The sequence below is a fragment of the Mobula birostris genome, chromosome 1, assembly GCF_030028105.1.
Source record: "Mobula birostris isolate sMobBir1 chromosome 1, sMobBir1.hap1, whole genome shotgun sequence".
In the NCBI taxonomy this organism is placed as follows: Eukaryota; Metazoa; Chordata; class Chondrichthyes; order Myliobatiformes; family Myliobatidae; genus Mobula; species Mobula birostris.
This window is the reverse complement of record NC_092370.1, coordinates 36,172,448-36,187,276: the sequence shown is the minus strand read 5'-3', so window position 1 is coordinate 36,187,276 and position 14,829 is coordinate 36,172,448. Positions and strand designations below refer to the sequence as shown.

The following is a 14,829-nucleotide window of genomic DNA, read 5'->3' as shown; positions in this document are numbered from 1 at the left end:
GTCTCTTGTTTTGTTCATATTCAGAGACAGGTTGTTGGCTCTGCACCAGTTCGTTAGCCGCTGCACCTCCTCTCTGTACGCTGACTCGTCGTTCTTGCTGATGAGACCCACCACAGTCATGTCATCGGCGAACTTGATGATGTGGTTTGAGCTGTGTATTGCTGCACAGTCGTGGGTCAGCAGAGTGAACAGCAGTGGACTGAGCATACAGCCCTGGGGAGCTCCCGTGCTCAGTGTGATGGTGTTGGAGATGCTGCTTCCAATCCGGACTGACTGAGGTCTCCAAGTCAGGAAGTCTAGGATTCAGTTGCAGAGGGAAGTGTTCAGGCCCAGCAGTTTCAGCTTTCCAATCAGGTGCTGAGGAATGATTGTGTTGAATGCTGAACTGAAGTCTATGAACAGCATTCGAAGGTCCGTGTCTTTTTTGTTCAGGTGGGTTAGGGCTAGGTGGAAGGTGATGGCAATGGCGTCGTCTGTTGAAGGGTTGAGACGGTACGCGGACTGCAGGGGGTCCAGTGAGGGGGGCAGCAGGGTCTTGATGTGCCTCATGACGAGCCTCTCGAAACACTTATGGATGTGAGAGCAACGGGACAGTAGCCGTTGAGGCAGGACACTGAAGACTTCTTCGGCACAGGGACGATGGTGGCGGCCTTGAAGCACGTTGGAACGACGGCGCTGCTCAGGGAGGTGTTGAAGATGTCAGTGAGAATATCTGCCAGCTGGTCTGCACATCCTCTGAGCACTCTGCTAGGAATATTGTCTGGTCCAGCAGCCTTCCATGGGTTGGCCCTGCATCGAGTTTTCCTCACACTGGCCACAGTAAGACACAGCACCTGAGGAGGAGGAGTGGTCTTCCTCACCACCACGTCATTTTCCACCTCAAAACGAGCGTAGAAGCTGTTCAACGCATCTGGGAGGGAAGCATCACCAGCACAGGCAGGTGATGTCCTGTGGTTGCTGATGTCCTGAATGCCCTTCCACTTGCTCCCATCCCTTCACGTGACCTTGATCAGGTTGGCTAAGTAGGTGGTACACCTTGCCCAAGGGTAACCGGCAGACTAGCGGAGGGAAGGAGCGCTTTACACCTGCTTTGGTAGAGATGTACCTCCACCTAGCCACCCACAGTCGACATCTGGGAAGTTAAAACGGCAGAAGGAGAGAGAGCAGCACGCCACGCGTGCGCAGCCTTCCGGTGAAAAATGTTATCGCATCCGTTAAATAGGGGCCGTGGACAATTCTGATTCGATGGAGATAGACGTGAAAGCACAGAGGAACATCTGGAGAAATTTCTGAAACGCCAGTTCGCTGCTGTTGTTACTGTGCGGTTGGGAATCTTCCAGAGGGAAGGCCTCAAAATCCCCAGCTTTGCCTGCTGCTTGGTGACCGAGGCTGAGTTCGAATCGTTCAGACAGATGGTGCTCAGTACTTGGTGTCGGAGAGCTGATCGGAGGCTCGAAGTTTTCAGATGACTCAGAGTCAGACTGTGGTCGGGTATGGCAGGGAGAGTTTTTCTTCCTTCTCTCGTCTGCGTGAGATGTGGGACATTTGAGAGACTTTGAACATTTTACAGTGTTCATGGACTTCTTCATCAAGTTATGGTATTGTTGCTCTGTTGTAACTATATGTTATAATTATGTAGTTTTGTTAGTTTTTTCAGTCTTGGTCTGTCCTGTGTTTTGTGATATCACACCGGAGGAAATATTGTATCATTTCTTAATACATACATTACTAAATGACAATAAAAGAGGACTGCGTGTCTTCATAATCTAAATCTATTACAGCCCTATTATTATTTCAGCTTTCTGCAATCTCCCTACATATTTATTCCTCTAATTCACACTGATTGTTGAGGGGCCTAAAGTACAACCTCAAAGTGATCACTCCCTAAGTTTCACCCATATAGCGTCAATTTCAGGAACATCCCAAGTATTCTCATTACGCTCACCTTACTCAAAAATGCAGTCCCACTTCTCTCTTACCTCCACCCTTATCACACTGGTAGCATCTGGGCTCCAGAACATTAAGCTACCAACCCTGCACATCCCTTAACCATGTTTCTTTAAAAGCTTTCATATATCTGTCCCATGTACCTATCTATGACAAGAGTTCTCTGTCAGGGTCATCATATTAAAATAAGTCATGCCTTGGAATTCCGATTGTTTCCTTTGAAAAAGACACTAAAATATCAATGAATTTTCAAAAAAGCTTTCAAAGAGGTATTGCACACAAGATTTCTCTGCATAATGTGGAGGCAGTAATAACATATCGACAACTTGGTTGAAGGGAAAAAGCAGTAAGTCATGATACTTGGATTGAGATGTTATATTGGAGAATTTTCAGTATCCAATAAGGAACGCTGTTTGGCCAAATGCCCCTTCTATTGATCAGTGATCTCGAAATTCACTTCACATTTATTGATGTTCAAGAGGTGCTACAATACTTTGCTGCAGTGCACTGTACATAATTGGCATAACTTATTAGGCACCCACCAAGTATTATCCTCAATCTTTCAAAAGTATTGTTCCCAACCACTTTGTATTTCCAATTTTAAGTATAAAAGATGATTCCTTAGAAGGCAAGCCAGATCAACTAGTCACAGAAATCGTGTAAACACAAGAGATTCTGCAGATGCCAGAAATCCAGAGCAACAGAGAAAAAAAAATGCTGGAGGAGATTAGGCAACATCTATAGAAATTAATAAATCATTGACGTTTCAGTTGAGACACTTCATCAGACTGGAAAAGTAGGCAGAAAACACCAGAATAAAAAGGTCAGGGGAGGTGAAGGGGGACAAACTAGAAGGTGATAGGTGAATCCAGGTGGATGGGAAAGGTAAAGAGCTGGAAAAGAGGGAATCTGATAGAATTGGAGAGTGGACCATGGGAGAACAGGAAGGAGGAGGAGCACCAGGGGAGGTGAGGAAAAGATTTAAGAGGCCAGAATTGGGAATAGATGAAAAGGGAAGGAGACAAAAATACTACACTTGTTCATTCACCTCCTCCCTCACCTCCATTAAGGGCCCCAAAAAGTAGTTCCAAGTGAGGCAACAATTCAGCTACAAATCTCTTGGGGTCGTCTATTGTATCCAGTGTTCCCAATGCAGCCTTCTCTACATTGGTGAGACCAGACAGAAATTGGGGGGAGGGCTTTGTTGAGCATCTCTGCTCCATCTGCCGAAAGTGGAATTTCTCAGTGACAAACCATTTTAATTCCTATTCCCATTCTGACATGTCGTTACATGGCCTCCTCTTCTGCCAGGACAAGGCCACTCTCAGGGTAGAGAAGCAGCACCTCATATTCCATCTAGATAACCTCCAGTCTAACAGCATGAACATTGATTTCTTCTTCTGTTTTTTTTTTCCTTCCCCCTTCCCTCTTGTTCCCCACTCTGGCCTCTTACCTTACCTTCTTAAGAGTTTAGAAATATTCCTTAAAATAAAACAAGAAGAAAAAAAAGAGCACTAAAAGGAATAAAGATTGGTAATGCTCTTCAAGGATCAGTGTTGGAACTGCTGCCGTTCAGAACTTACATTATATAATTTTTAAACATAAAATCAAAATATCAACTAAATTTGTAAATGAGATCAATTACAAGTTTGGGTTAACTGTCAGACAGTCACTAGTGAAGAGGACTGCAAAAAAAAAATGGCATTAATAAACTTGCAGAATGGCCAAACGAAGTTCAGTACAGATAACAGTACATTTTAGAAAGAAGAATGGGTAGATCACATTACTGGATGCGAATCGAGTTGGTGCAGAGGAACACAGGAAGACTGTAGCACAAAGGCATCGGTTATTAAAATGTGCCAGAGATCAGCAAGCCATAAAGAAAGTAAACAAAGCATTGAAGTTTATTTTTAGAGAAATGGAATTGTAAAGTAGGTAAGCTGCACAAAATTTGCATGCAGCCTTGGAATACTGCTTCTTCCTTTTGCCCAGTCCCTTAAGATTTCGGAAAACCTGTCTGCTCTTTGGCTCTGAAGAGGCCAAAGTTGTAACACTAGACTTTTCCACAGGTTTGCAAAGCTCCCTGCTTGGGCTGACTGAAGGGTAGTTGATAAGGTGGTGAGCTCCTTCTGTCACTTACATTCCCAACGTAAGGACAGAAGGTTCTTGTACAATCACAGATGTTTCTTCTTCATTTAGCCAGACAGGCCCAAGAGTCAATGGGAATGTTATGTTTTTTGTTTTTTGTAAAAAGCCTTTAAGGATTATCCTTCAATCCTTTCCTCTGTCCAGTTTGTGATCTCTACCTGTGACAGAGCTTTTAGGTACTTCTGGTTGCCCTTTTATAAAAAGGACATAGAGATACTGGAAGGATGGCAGAACAGGTTTATGCAAACAACATTTGAAATATGTGGGTATAAATATCAAAATGTGTGAACAGACAATCATCTTTCTCTTCAGAAACAATGGGTAAACATGAGGGCTTTGAAATTATGAAGGGTTTTGGTAGAGAGAATGCAGAGACTAGTTGAATTTGTAAGAAAGTATAAGTACAAGGCGTCCCCTTAAGACAGTAAACGATGTCAAACAAAGGAAGGGTAGAGGGTATGCTGAGCAACGTAGGTGAAGGGAGGTGGGAGGAGGCTCATATATAGCAAATATACTGGAATAAAATGGTAGGGATGAGTGGCTCATTTCTCTGCGCATTGTATTATGTGATCCTATGTACGTGTAGCTATTGAGGAGATGACATCCAACAGATCTAACAATTCTATCTCTTGCCACAATTCTCTGCAGAATGCTCATTCAGTTGTAAACTGTGAATGGCTGCTTTGACATGGTGATCTTGCCAGGAAATCCTGGAGATTAATGGTAATGCTTTACTCCTAATGGATGCTTCCCTGCCTGGCTGCACCTTCGAACATTTGTCCGGTCCATACCGTTGCAGTGGCTACCTGCTCCTATTTGCCCTACTCTTCCTCTGACCTTATTACACCATTCTAAAATCCTTGCTTCTCAGCTGCCCACCCATACAATAAAAAAAATCTCACCAAGACGGGTCCTTAATACGTACAACTATTATTGCTTCCTTCCTGTCCTCCTGAGATTCTGTACCATGTGACTTCACATTCTTTGCCATTTTAATCTGCTCCCACGGGAAAGCCAGAATGAGTAACTTCTTTTAAATTTAAAGTGGAATTAGATGCAACCTCTTCTCGTTCCTAGAGTCCACGCAAGTGATGTCCTGATATGTGCTGCATGTTAAGATATTCCACACACGCAGGTGCCTCCATTCATTGCCAAGTCATATGTCCTGAGGACTCTAAAGCAAAACCACAAACTTAATGAAAGACAAGTGACCAGTCTTGTACTGAATGAAGTTCAGTCATATAGCACTGCATTATGTGATAGAATTGCTAGGTCACTAGTTTTCTTTTTGATTTTACAAACTACATTCCATTGAGGCATGTTATATAATCTGAAACATGATAAAGTCAAAATATGAAAGTTATTTATGTCTTTACTGTCTCTAGGCTATTAACGTTAACAAAGATCCCACTTTCTCCTTTAGTTCTACATTATGATGGTTGTGAAATAATCATTTAACTTTACATTGTTGCACTTCTGCTGTTAAATTAGCATTCCTGAAGAACATTGAAGCACCAACTATAGTTTTGGATATAGACAAAGAGGATTTGCAGACTGCTTTCCCACCAGTCCCTTTCTGGATATCAAATAGCACACCTGTCTTCTCTGTTCCAATAATTGTTTGAACAGAACTTAACCTGAAAACATGGGAAATATTCTCAAAACATATTTCCTCACCACCTCATAAGTTTTTAAAAGAAGTAAAAGTTAGTATCACTTTTGATTGCTGGAGTGCTTCCAATATTTTCAATGGAGCACACGAACAACCTGATCAGTCATTCAATATGATTATGGTTGATTAATGATTTAATTCCAGTATACTGCTCTGTTCCACGATGCCTTAATAGCATTTGATCATCAACAGCATTTGGTCTATCAGTCTGAGATTTAAAATTAGAGAGAGATTAAAGACAGAGATTACCTTTATTTGTCACAGGTACATTGAAAGATACAGAAAATTGCATTGTTTTGCATCAAATCAAATAAAAACTTTGGCATTTCATCAATTGCCAACTGTAGGATTTCAGAACCTTTACCATCCCTTGTATTTAGAAATATATCTTACAATGCCTTATATTTGTAAGTGTTTACTAACTAATGAAAGTCCTGGCCCCTGCAAATCTGTCCATGCTAACACTTTCCCCTGAAAATATATCAAATCAGCACAGAACAGTTTATATTCTGGTAAGCAACATTCTGACCCATGTACCATAGGTATCATGTGTAACTGTACATTATTTTTATATTCAGTTACCTGATACAGGTGCATAAGAAGATGAGAGGCATTGATCCTGTGGATAGTCAGAGGCTTTTTTTCCCCAGGGCTGAAACGGCTAGCACGAGAGGGGACGGTTTTAAGGTGCTTGGAAGTAGGTACAGAGGAGATGTCAGGGGTAAGTTTTTTTTTAACATAGAGAATGGTGAGTGTATGGAATGGGCTGCCAGCGATGGTGGTGGAGGCAGATACGATAGGGTCTTTTAAGACACTCCTGGACAGGTATATGGAGCTCAGAAAAATAGAGAGCTATGGGTAACTCTAGGTAATTTCTTAGGTAAGGGCATGTTTGGCACAGCTTTGTGGGCCAAAGGGCCTGTATTGTGCTGCAGGTTTTCTATGTTTCTATGTTTCTATGTTAACTAATCATTACAAATTGTAATTTTGATCTATTTAACTGGATAGAATCTGCTAAAAACCCATTTTTTACTTTCACCATCTTTGAGAGCTGGGAAGCTGCGTTCCTGATAATACACTGAATATTGCATACGCTATAATGAATGCATCAAAAGACAAAGTAGCTTATTAAACTAGGACGGGAGAAAATATCGAATACTGTTCTGTTCACCAATTACTACTTCCTTACAAATATCAATAAAATCAAAGAATTATTCAAAGCAATCAAGTAATGAAACAATCATTCCCTTTAAACCAAACAAAGATATGGGCAATCCCTAAAAGGAATGCAAATTTATTTGTAGTAACAGCAAATGTGTATTTAATACATATCTAGGCAATTAACCTAGTTTTGCTGCTAACATAATTACTTATAATTACAAAGAAAATATATGTAAATCCAAGCCATTTTCATTAATGCCTGCTTCTTCATATACATCTTGTCCAACTATTCTACTGTTGATAATTGTTTTTTGTTGGTCAGATTATACACTAGTACAGTGCTAGTGATAACCAGTCTTTTCCAAGAAACAAAAGATGGTCTCTGTTCTGTATGATTTGTACCAACAACAGTATAGGACTCCGAGCCCTGATTTTTCATCTGTATTGCTTTGCCTGCTCAGGCTAGAGAAATTTCTCAGCTGTTATAAGCATCTATGTCCCACAAAGACTTACACCTACAGCTGTTCTGTCCCTCACAAACGAGAAAGAAAATAATGATTTTTTTTTAATAGTTTAAAGGGGAATGGCACCTTTTCTGTCACAGGAAGAAAAATCCATAGCAGGTTGTATATAATACAGAAAATAACTAGTTTAGACAGAGGAAAATATTGCATTATCTAGTAAGTCATTTCTCTGTGGCTTTACTGACAATCGCTGATTTATATCACAATTATTAACAGTGGTTGACTCGCCTGGTTTTGTGGGCACAAATGTTTAGATAAATTAAATACAAACAGAATAGCATTGGATCTTAGACATACTAACTTCTGTACTGAATTCAGTGCAACATATGTTCTTCCTGTGATATTATAAAGTCCTACCAGTTGGAATTCCCTGACCTGCAGAAGAGGATGTCATCTATTTTTTCATCAAGTGCAAGTACAGTTCAATGACTTAATCTTTCATACTGTACAACAATCAGCATGTAAAATCTACCTTCCCAAATACAAAACCAATGCAGTTTCAACACATAACATTTAGAAACATAGAAAACCTACAGCACAATACAGGCCCTTCGGCCCACAAAGTTGTGCCAAACATATCCCTACCTTAGAAATTACTAGGCTTACCTATAGCCCTCTATTTTTCTGAGCTCCATGTACCTATCCAAAAGTCTCTTAAAAGACCCTATCATATCCGCCTCCACCACCGTTGCCAGCAGCCCATTCCACGCACTCACCACCCTCTGCGTAAAAAAAAAACTTACCCCTGACATCTCTTCTGTACCTACTCCCCAGCACCTTAAACCTGTGTCCTCTTGTGGCAACCATTTCAGCCCTGGGAAAAAGCCTCTGACTACCCACACGATTAATGCTTCTCATCATATATTACACCTCTATCAGGTCACCTCTCATCCTCCGTCACTCCAAGGAGAAAAGGCCAAGTTCACTCAACCTGTTTTCTTAACGCATGCTCCCCAATCCAGGCAACGTCCTTGTAAATCTCCTCTGCACTTTTTCTATGGCTTCCACATCCTTCCTGTAGTGAGGCAACCAAAACTCAGCGCAGTACTCCAAGTGGGATCTGACCAGGGTCCTATGTAGCTGCAACATTACCTCTCGGTTCCTAAATTCAATTCCACAATTGATGAAGGCCAATACACTGTATGCCTTCTTAACCACAGAGTCAACCTGCGCAGCTGCTTTGAGCGTCCTGTGGACTCGGACCCCAAGATCCCTCTGATCCTCCACACTGCCAAGAGTCCTACCATTAATACTATATTCTGCCATCATATTTGACTGACCAAAATGAACCACTTCACACTTATCTGGGTTGAACTCCATCTGCCACTTCTCAGCCCAATTTTGCATCCTATCAATGTCCCGCTGTAACCTCTGACAGCCCTCCACACTATCCGCAACACCTCCAACCTTTGTGTCATCAGCAAACTTACTAACCCATCCCTCCACTTCCTCATCCAGGTCATTTATAAAAATCACGAAGAGTAAGGGTCCCAGAACAGATCCCTGAGGCACTCCACTGGTGATCAACCTCCACGTAGAATATGACCCATCCACAACCACTCTTTGCCTTCTGTGGGCAAGCCAGTTCTGGATTCACAAAGCAATGTCCCCTTGGATCCCATACCCCCTAACTTCTCAATAAGCCTTGCATGTGGTATCTTGTCAAATGCTTTGCTGAAATCCATATACACTACATCAACGGCTCTATCTTCATCAATGTGTTTAGTCACATCCTCAAAAAATTCAATCAGGCTCGTAAGGCATGACCTGCCTTTCACAAAGCCATGCTGACTATTCCTAATCATATTTTGCCTCTCTAAATGTTCATAAATCCTGCCTCTCAGGATCTTCTCCATCAACTTACCAACCACTGAAGTGAGACTCACGGGTCTATCATTTCCTGGGCTATCTCTACTCCCTTTCTTGAATAACAGAACAACATCCGCAACCCTCCAATCTTCCGGAACCTCTCCTGGCCCCATTGTTGAAGCAATGATCATTGCCAGAGGCTCAGCAATCTCCTCCCTTGCCTCCCACAGTAGCCTGGGGTACATCTCATCCAGTCCCGGTGACTTATCCAACTTGATGCTTTCCGAAAGCTCCAGCACATCCTATTTCTTAATATCTACATGCTTGAGCTTTCAGTCTGCTGCAAGTCATCACTACAATTACCAAGATCCTTTTCCACAGTGAATACTGAAGTAAAAGTATTCATTAAGTACCTCTGCTATTTCCTCTGGTTCCAAACACACTTTCCCACTGTCACACTTGATAGGTCCTATTCTCTCACATCTTATCCTCTTGCTCTCCACATACTTGTAGAATGCCTTCGGGTTTTCCTTAATCCTGCCTGCCAAGGCCTTCTTATGGTCCCTACTGGCTCTCCTAATTTCCTTCTTAAGCTGCTTCCTGATTAGCCTTATAATCTTCTAGATCTCTAACATTACCTAGCTCTCTGAACCTTTTGTAGGCTTTTCTTCTTGTCTAGATTTACTACAGCCTTTGTACACCACGGTTCCTGTACCCTACCATAACTTCCCTGTCTCATTGGAACGTACCTATGCAGAACTCCACACAAATATCCCCTGAACATTTGCCACATTTCTTCTGTACTTTTCCCTGAGAACATCTGTTTCCAATTTGTGCTTCCAAGTTCCTGCCTGATAGCCTCATAATTCCCCTTAGTCCAATTAAATGCTTTTCTAACTTGTCTGTTCCTATCTCTCTCCAATGCTATTGTAAAGGAGATAGAATTATGATCACTATCTCCAAAATGCTCTCCCACTGAGAGATCTGACACCTGACCAGGTTCATTTCCCAATACCAAATCAAGCCCAGCCTCTCCTCTTGTCGGCTTATCTACATATTGTGTCAGGAAACTTCCTGAACACACCTAACAAACTCCACCCCACCTAAGCCCCTTGCTCTAGGGAGATGCCAATCGATATTTGGGAAATTAAAATCTCCCATCACGGCAACTCTGTTATTATTACACCATTCCAGGATCTGTTTCCCTATCTGCTCCTCGATATCCCTGTTACTATTGGGCGGCCTATAAAAAACACCCAGTAAAGTTATTGACCCCTTCCTGTTCCTAACCTCCACCGACAGAGACTCCGTAGACAATCCCTCCATGACGTCCACCTTTTCTGCAGCCTCTTTTTCCTCCCTCCCTGTCCTTTCTGAAACATCTAAAACCCAGCACTTGAAGTAACCATTCCTGTCCCTGAGACACTAGTATTAAAATAGTGTGATTATCAGCTTCAATAGGTGAATCACTACTGAAACACTAGTTCTAAGAGCAGGTATAAAGGGCAACACTTCACCAGTGTCATAAATTCCTTTAAGTACTCTAGAGTTTGAAATCTAGATTTATGAAACATTTTCAGACTTAAAATTGAGAGAAAATGATAGTTTGCAGTCTGTACACTAATATTACAAATGATCAATCTCTATATTTTATTAAAAATCATCTTATAGTCCTTTAATTTTCCCTCCTGAAGTGAGATACCATTTCTCTGCTCACAAGCAACTTCCTCCAAGGAACCCCTCAATATTACTTGACTGCTGAAAGATGAACAAGGACTCATTAATGAAATGTACTTCTGCTAAACAAATGGCCTGTATTACCCGGTTAATTTTAGCCTTCACAAATTCACAAACAAATTTCTGTCAGTGTTTCAGAATTTACCAAGAATGAGTGAAGCAATATTATTCTTTGAACATTATCAAGGTTATTTCTGCAACATATCAGATACCATGTAACTTTTGATAATCAAAATATCAAATTAATAACCAAGACCATTCTTTTTTATTCAAGACTCCTAGCACAAGTTTGCACCAGAATCTGTCAGCTGAATGAGTACCTCAAACTACAATTATGATCAGCATTAAATAACAGAAGAATGTTCAACTATTTAATTATTTAATATATTCCTGGTACAGTATTGAACAGGACTGGTGGTATTTTCAGTGTAGTATCTTTTCTATAAATTTGTTTTGGCATTCATGATACTGTTAAAATATCAAACATCGGAATCTAAGCTATGTTCAGTCTATATTCTAAGCTATCATGATTATGTGTGAATTCTTACAGAATTTATGTTAATTAACAGATCAGTGCCAATAGCTTGCTGTTGAGTAAATAATTCAGTCTTACGCAACAATCTTTGAATCAAATGTGAAATGATCAATAGATTCCTTAAACATCATTCCTTCCAAATTATTCAATGAAATTACAGTGTTTATTTATACACCCTTTTGTACATCTGATAAGAGCAGTCAGAAAGATACCACAAAGTAATAATCTTGTGCTATTTACACAACAAAAAAGAACTTGTACTACAGTCGTAGAGAATTACAAATCAGTTTTGGACTATTAAAATACGAAGAGAGAATTCAATGATATTGAATAGCGATGAAATTGGGTTTCGGTTTAGTTCGCATTTAAAATCCAGTACGTTATCCGCCTCAATACAAGTTAAAGGTTTACTCTTACTGCTGAAGTTGGCAGGTGACTGCTGTAAATTCTCACTTACCCAAGTAGAGGGATGCGTTCTCAGATTTGACGTTGTCGTCCAAATATGTGGGCCCCAGTGTGTAAATGGGGGTTGAGCCCACGCCGATGAGCAGCTGGGCGCCGACAAAAAGAGCCACATAGAGTGAGTGCTGTCGGCCGGAGGAGTGTCTGCCCGCGCAGCCGGACCCCGAGTCTCTGGCGCCGGTACCATTGCTGGCGCTGCATAAACCCTGCCCGGACGAGGTCGTGTTCAGCTCCTGGATTTCGTAAGCGGGAGAGATGAAGTGAGGGAGAGTGAAGAGAGCGGCTCCGACGGCGATGAGGAAGCCGCCCACGGCCAGCCAGCGGGGTCTCCGACCCCGACCCCCGAAGTAGCTGATGAAGACCACCACCAGCAGGCTGCCGATATCGAAGCAGCTTACTAGGAGACCGGACTCGGAGCTCTTCAGGTTGTAGCGCTTCTCGATGGTGGTGATGACGCTGCTGAGGTAGCCGGACACCATGAGCGACTGGATGAAGGTCAGGCAACACATACACGCCAGGAAACAACGGGAGTCGCTGAGCACCCGGCACCGGCTGTCCTTCCGCCCCGGCGTCGTTGCACAGCTGCCGCTGCCCGGGGTGCGGGCTGTAACCGCGGCCAAGTTAGCGCCCCTGGCAGTCGGCGACCCGGGCTGGCCGACTCCCAGGGACCAATCATAAGGGCCGTTCAGCGCCGGCAAACTTCTGGACTGACTGGGCGCCGGTTCCTGCCCGCGGAGCTGAGCGGCATCTTCCCGCAGCGAGCCAGCCGAAGCCATCCTCGCTCCCCGCTGCTGCCGGCGACGATTCTCGCTCTGTCTACACTCCTCCCCGTCGACAGGGAAGAATCAAGGCTCCTGGATCGCCACGCGAGTCGGGACAGCGGGGAGCAGCGAGCAGCGGTTTGGAGGTTGGAGCCGGTGTGTGCCCGGCGCCGGGGCACTGAGTGACAACTGGCGGCGCGGTGCGGGCAGGCGGACCGACTGGCTGCTCATGGCGGACCGGCACTGGCTGCTTTCTTCTCACCGGTACCGCAGCGGGTGGCCGGAGCTGCCGGGCTGCTGAGCTGTCGCCGGCTCCATCGTCTGTGCACTATGCAGGAGAGCTTCGACCGGTGGCCAGGCGAGATTATCATTAACTACCCTCAAACGCACTCAGAGTGGGAGGGTTGTAGATGTTGGGTGGTGGGGGAGGGTGCAATGTGGACAATGGAGTTTGCGCAGCGTTCCCCAGGCGGACGAACGCTGCCTGTCACTGCCACCACGGGCTGATGCGGGCGCCCCACATAAGCGTGGTTGGGTATTGCGCTTTGTTCCTCTCGGCTATTATTTATGAATGAATTGTGTTTCGTGGCACGCCGGATGCTACATAGGACAAGTATATCAGAGAGATGCCCCGCATCCCCAACTCGACATTATAATTACAATTTTTTTGAAAGAAACTAAATGCAAGCCTAATTCTCCGCAGGTTCGTAACCCGGGGTGACTACAAGCACTCAAGCAAAAACCGCCATCAAATTCCGCGGTTTTAATAAGCGTGAAGAAATCTATGTCTAGTACAATGGCAAATTTATTCGCAAAGTAATTTCCATTAAAATGAAACACAAACGCTTGATTCGATTATCCCGTGAGTAGAAGATCTGGAACATATGTTGGCATGCGGCTGAAAATAATTCGGACACCGTTTCACTACTGCTCAAAATAATCATCAGTATTTTTATTTCAAACTTTTATTTCAAAAAGTAGTGTACGTGTTACGCTCCTGTGTCTGCGTGATAAATCCTCACCCCCCACCCCCAACCCACTCCACTCCTTGATAAATTCTCATTCGCAGAAGTTTAGGAGCTTTAAGAATAATGGTTATCCTTGGAACAAGTTGTAGAGCGTTCTTGGTATTTTTTTCAGATTTGATTACCCCTAATTTAAAAGGATCGATGTTCATAGAAAAGAATACCGTACGGGTTAATTTTGCATTAAGTGATGTGTAGTTCTAATCAATGCTCCGTCACTTTCAGAGTAAATAGGACAACTTCTGGAGTTCGCACATGCGCCGAGTGGGAGCTGCAAAGTTGTCCGATTGCCCGTTTCCAGGTGGCGTGCGAGCGGTACTTCAGCATTGACATCCAGGTAAAATTCCATTATTTACCCATTGGTAAACACGCCAGAAACCTTTAGACTTGGTGTTTTAGGTGTAAATGAACGTTTAACATGATAAAGTATTATCACTGTCACATTATCATTTGCCACCCACATCCAAAATCTCCGAGGGGAAGTTGACTCTCGCTACTCTCTCTTGGAAAAAAATAGCAGGCACGAAATGGGGAGCTAATGCTCACACCCTTAGATGAACTGCCCTAGCACTCTGCTATGCATCTACTGTGGGCCTGTGTGGGGCAGATCAGCCCATGCGAAGAAAATAGACCCGGTCCTTAACGAAGCCTGCCGAATAATCACGGGCACACTGCGCCCCATACCTACTAACATCATTTACAGACTTGCAGGCATTGCTCCCCCAGAGATCCGAAGACACACTACAGCAAAAAAAAACCGGCAACGGCTTCGACAAGCTGGCTAAGCCAGGTGAGGGTAGCCGACGGGTCTCAAACCCTCGGTGAGATAGGGAGTTGTCTATCCCAGCGTGTGAAGGCAGACTCCGGCGGATTGAGCGGACGAGACCTATGGAAGGTCCAATGGTCTAGAAGAAGGCGGTCTCGGCAAGGGTCGTGGAACGTGGTACAGCAGGACAAGACACAGAAGACGTCCTGGTCATCCACTGAGCCTAGTCCCATCTCCAGCCGTCTCGACTCTTGTCTTGCCGCTGGATCCAGATGGGAATTG

The 14,829-nt window shown here is 43.4% G+C and overlaps 1 protein-coding gene across 1 annotated transcript in view; it reads right to left on the bottom strand.

The window, feature by feature from the left end:
- Window positions 1-13,103, bottom strand: part of slco5a1 (solute carrier organic anion transporter family member 5A1) — a 215,447-nt gene extending 202,344 nt beyond the window's left edge. The window contains exon 1 of the mRNA XM_072253965.1: window positions 11,991-13,103. Coding sequence (XP_072110066.1) covers window positions 11,991-12,771 — 781 coding nt within the window. The 5' untranslated portion in view covers window positions 12,772-13,103. The remainder of the gene's footprint in view (window positions 1-11,990) is intronic.
- Between the last annotated feature and the right edge of the window lie 1,726 nt (window positions 13,104-14,829).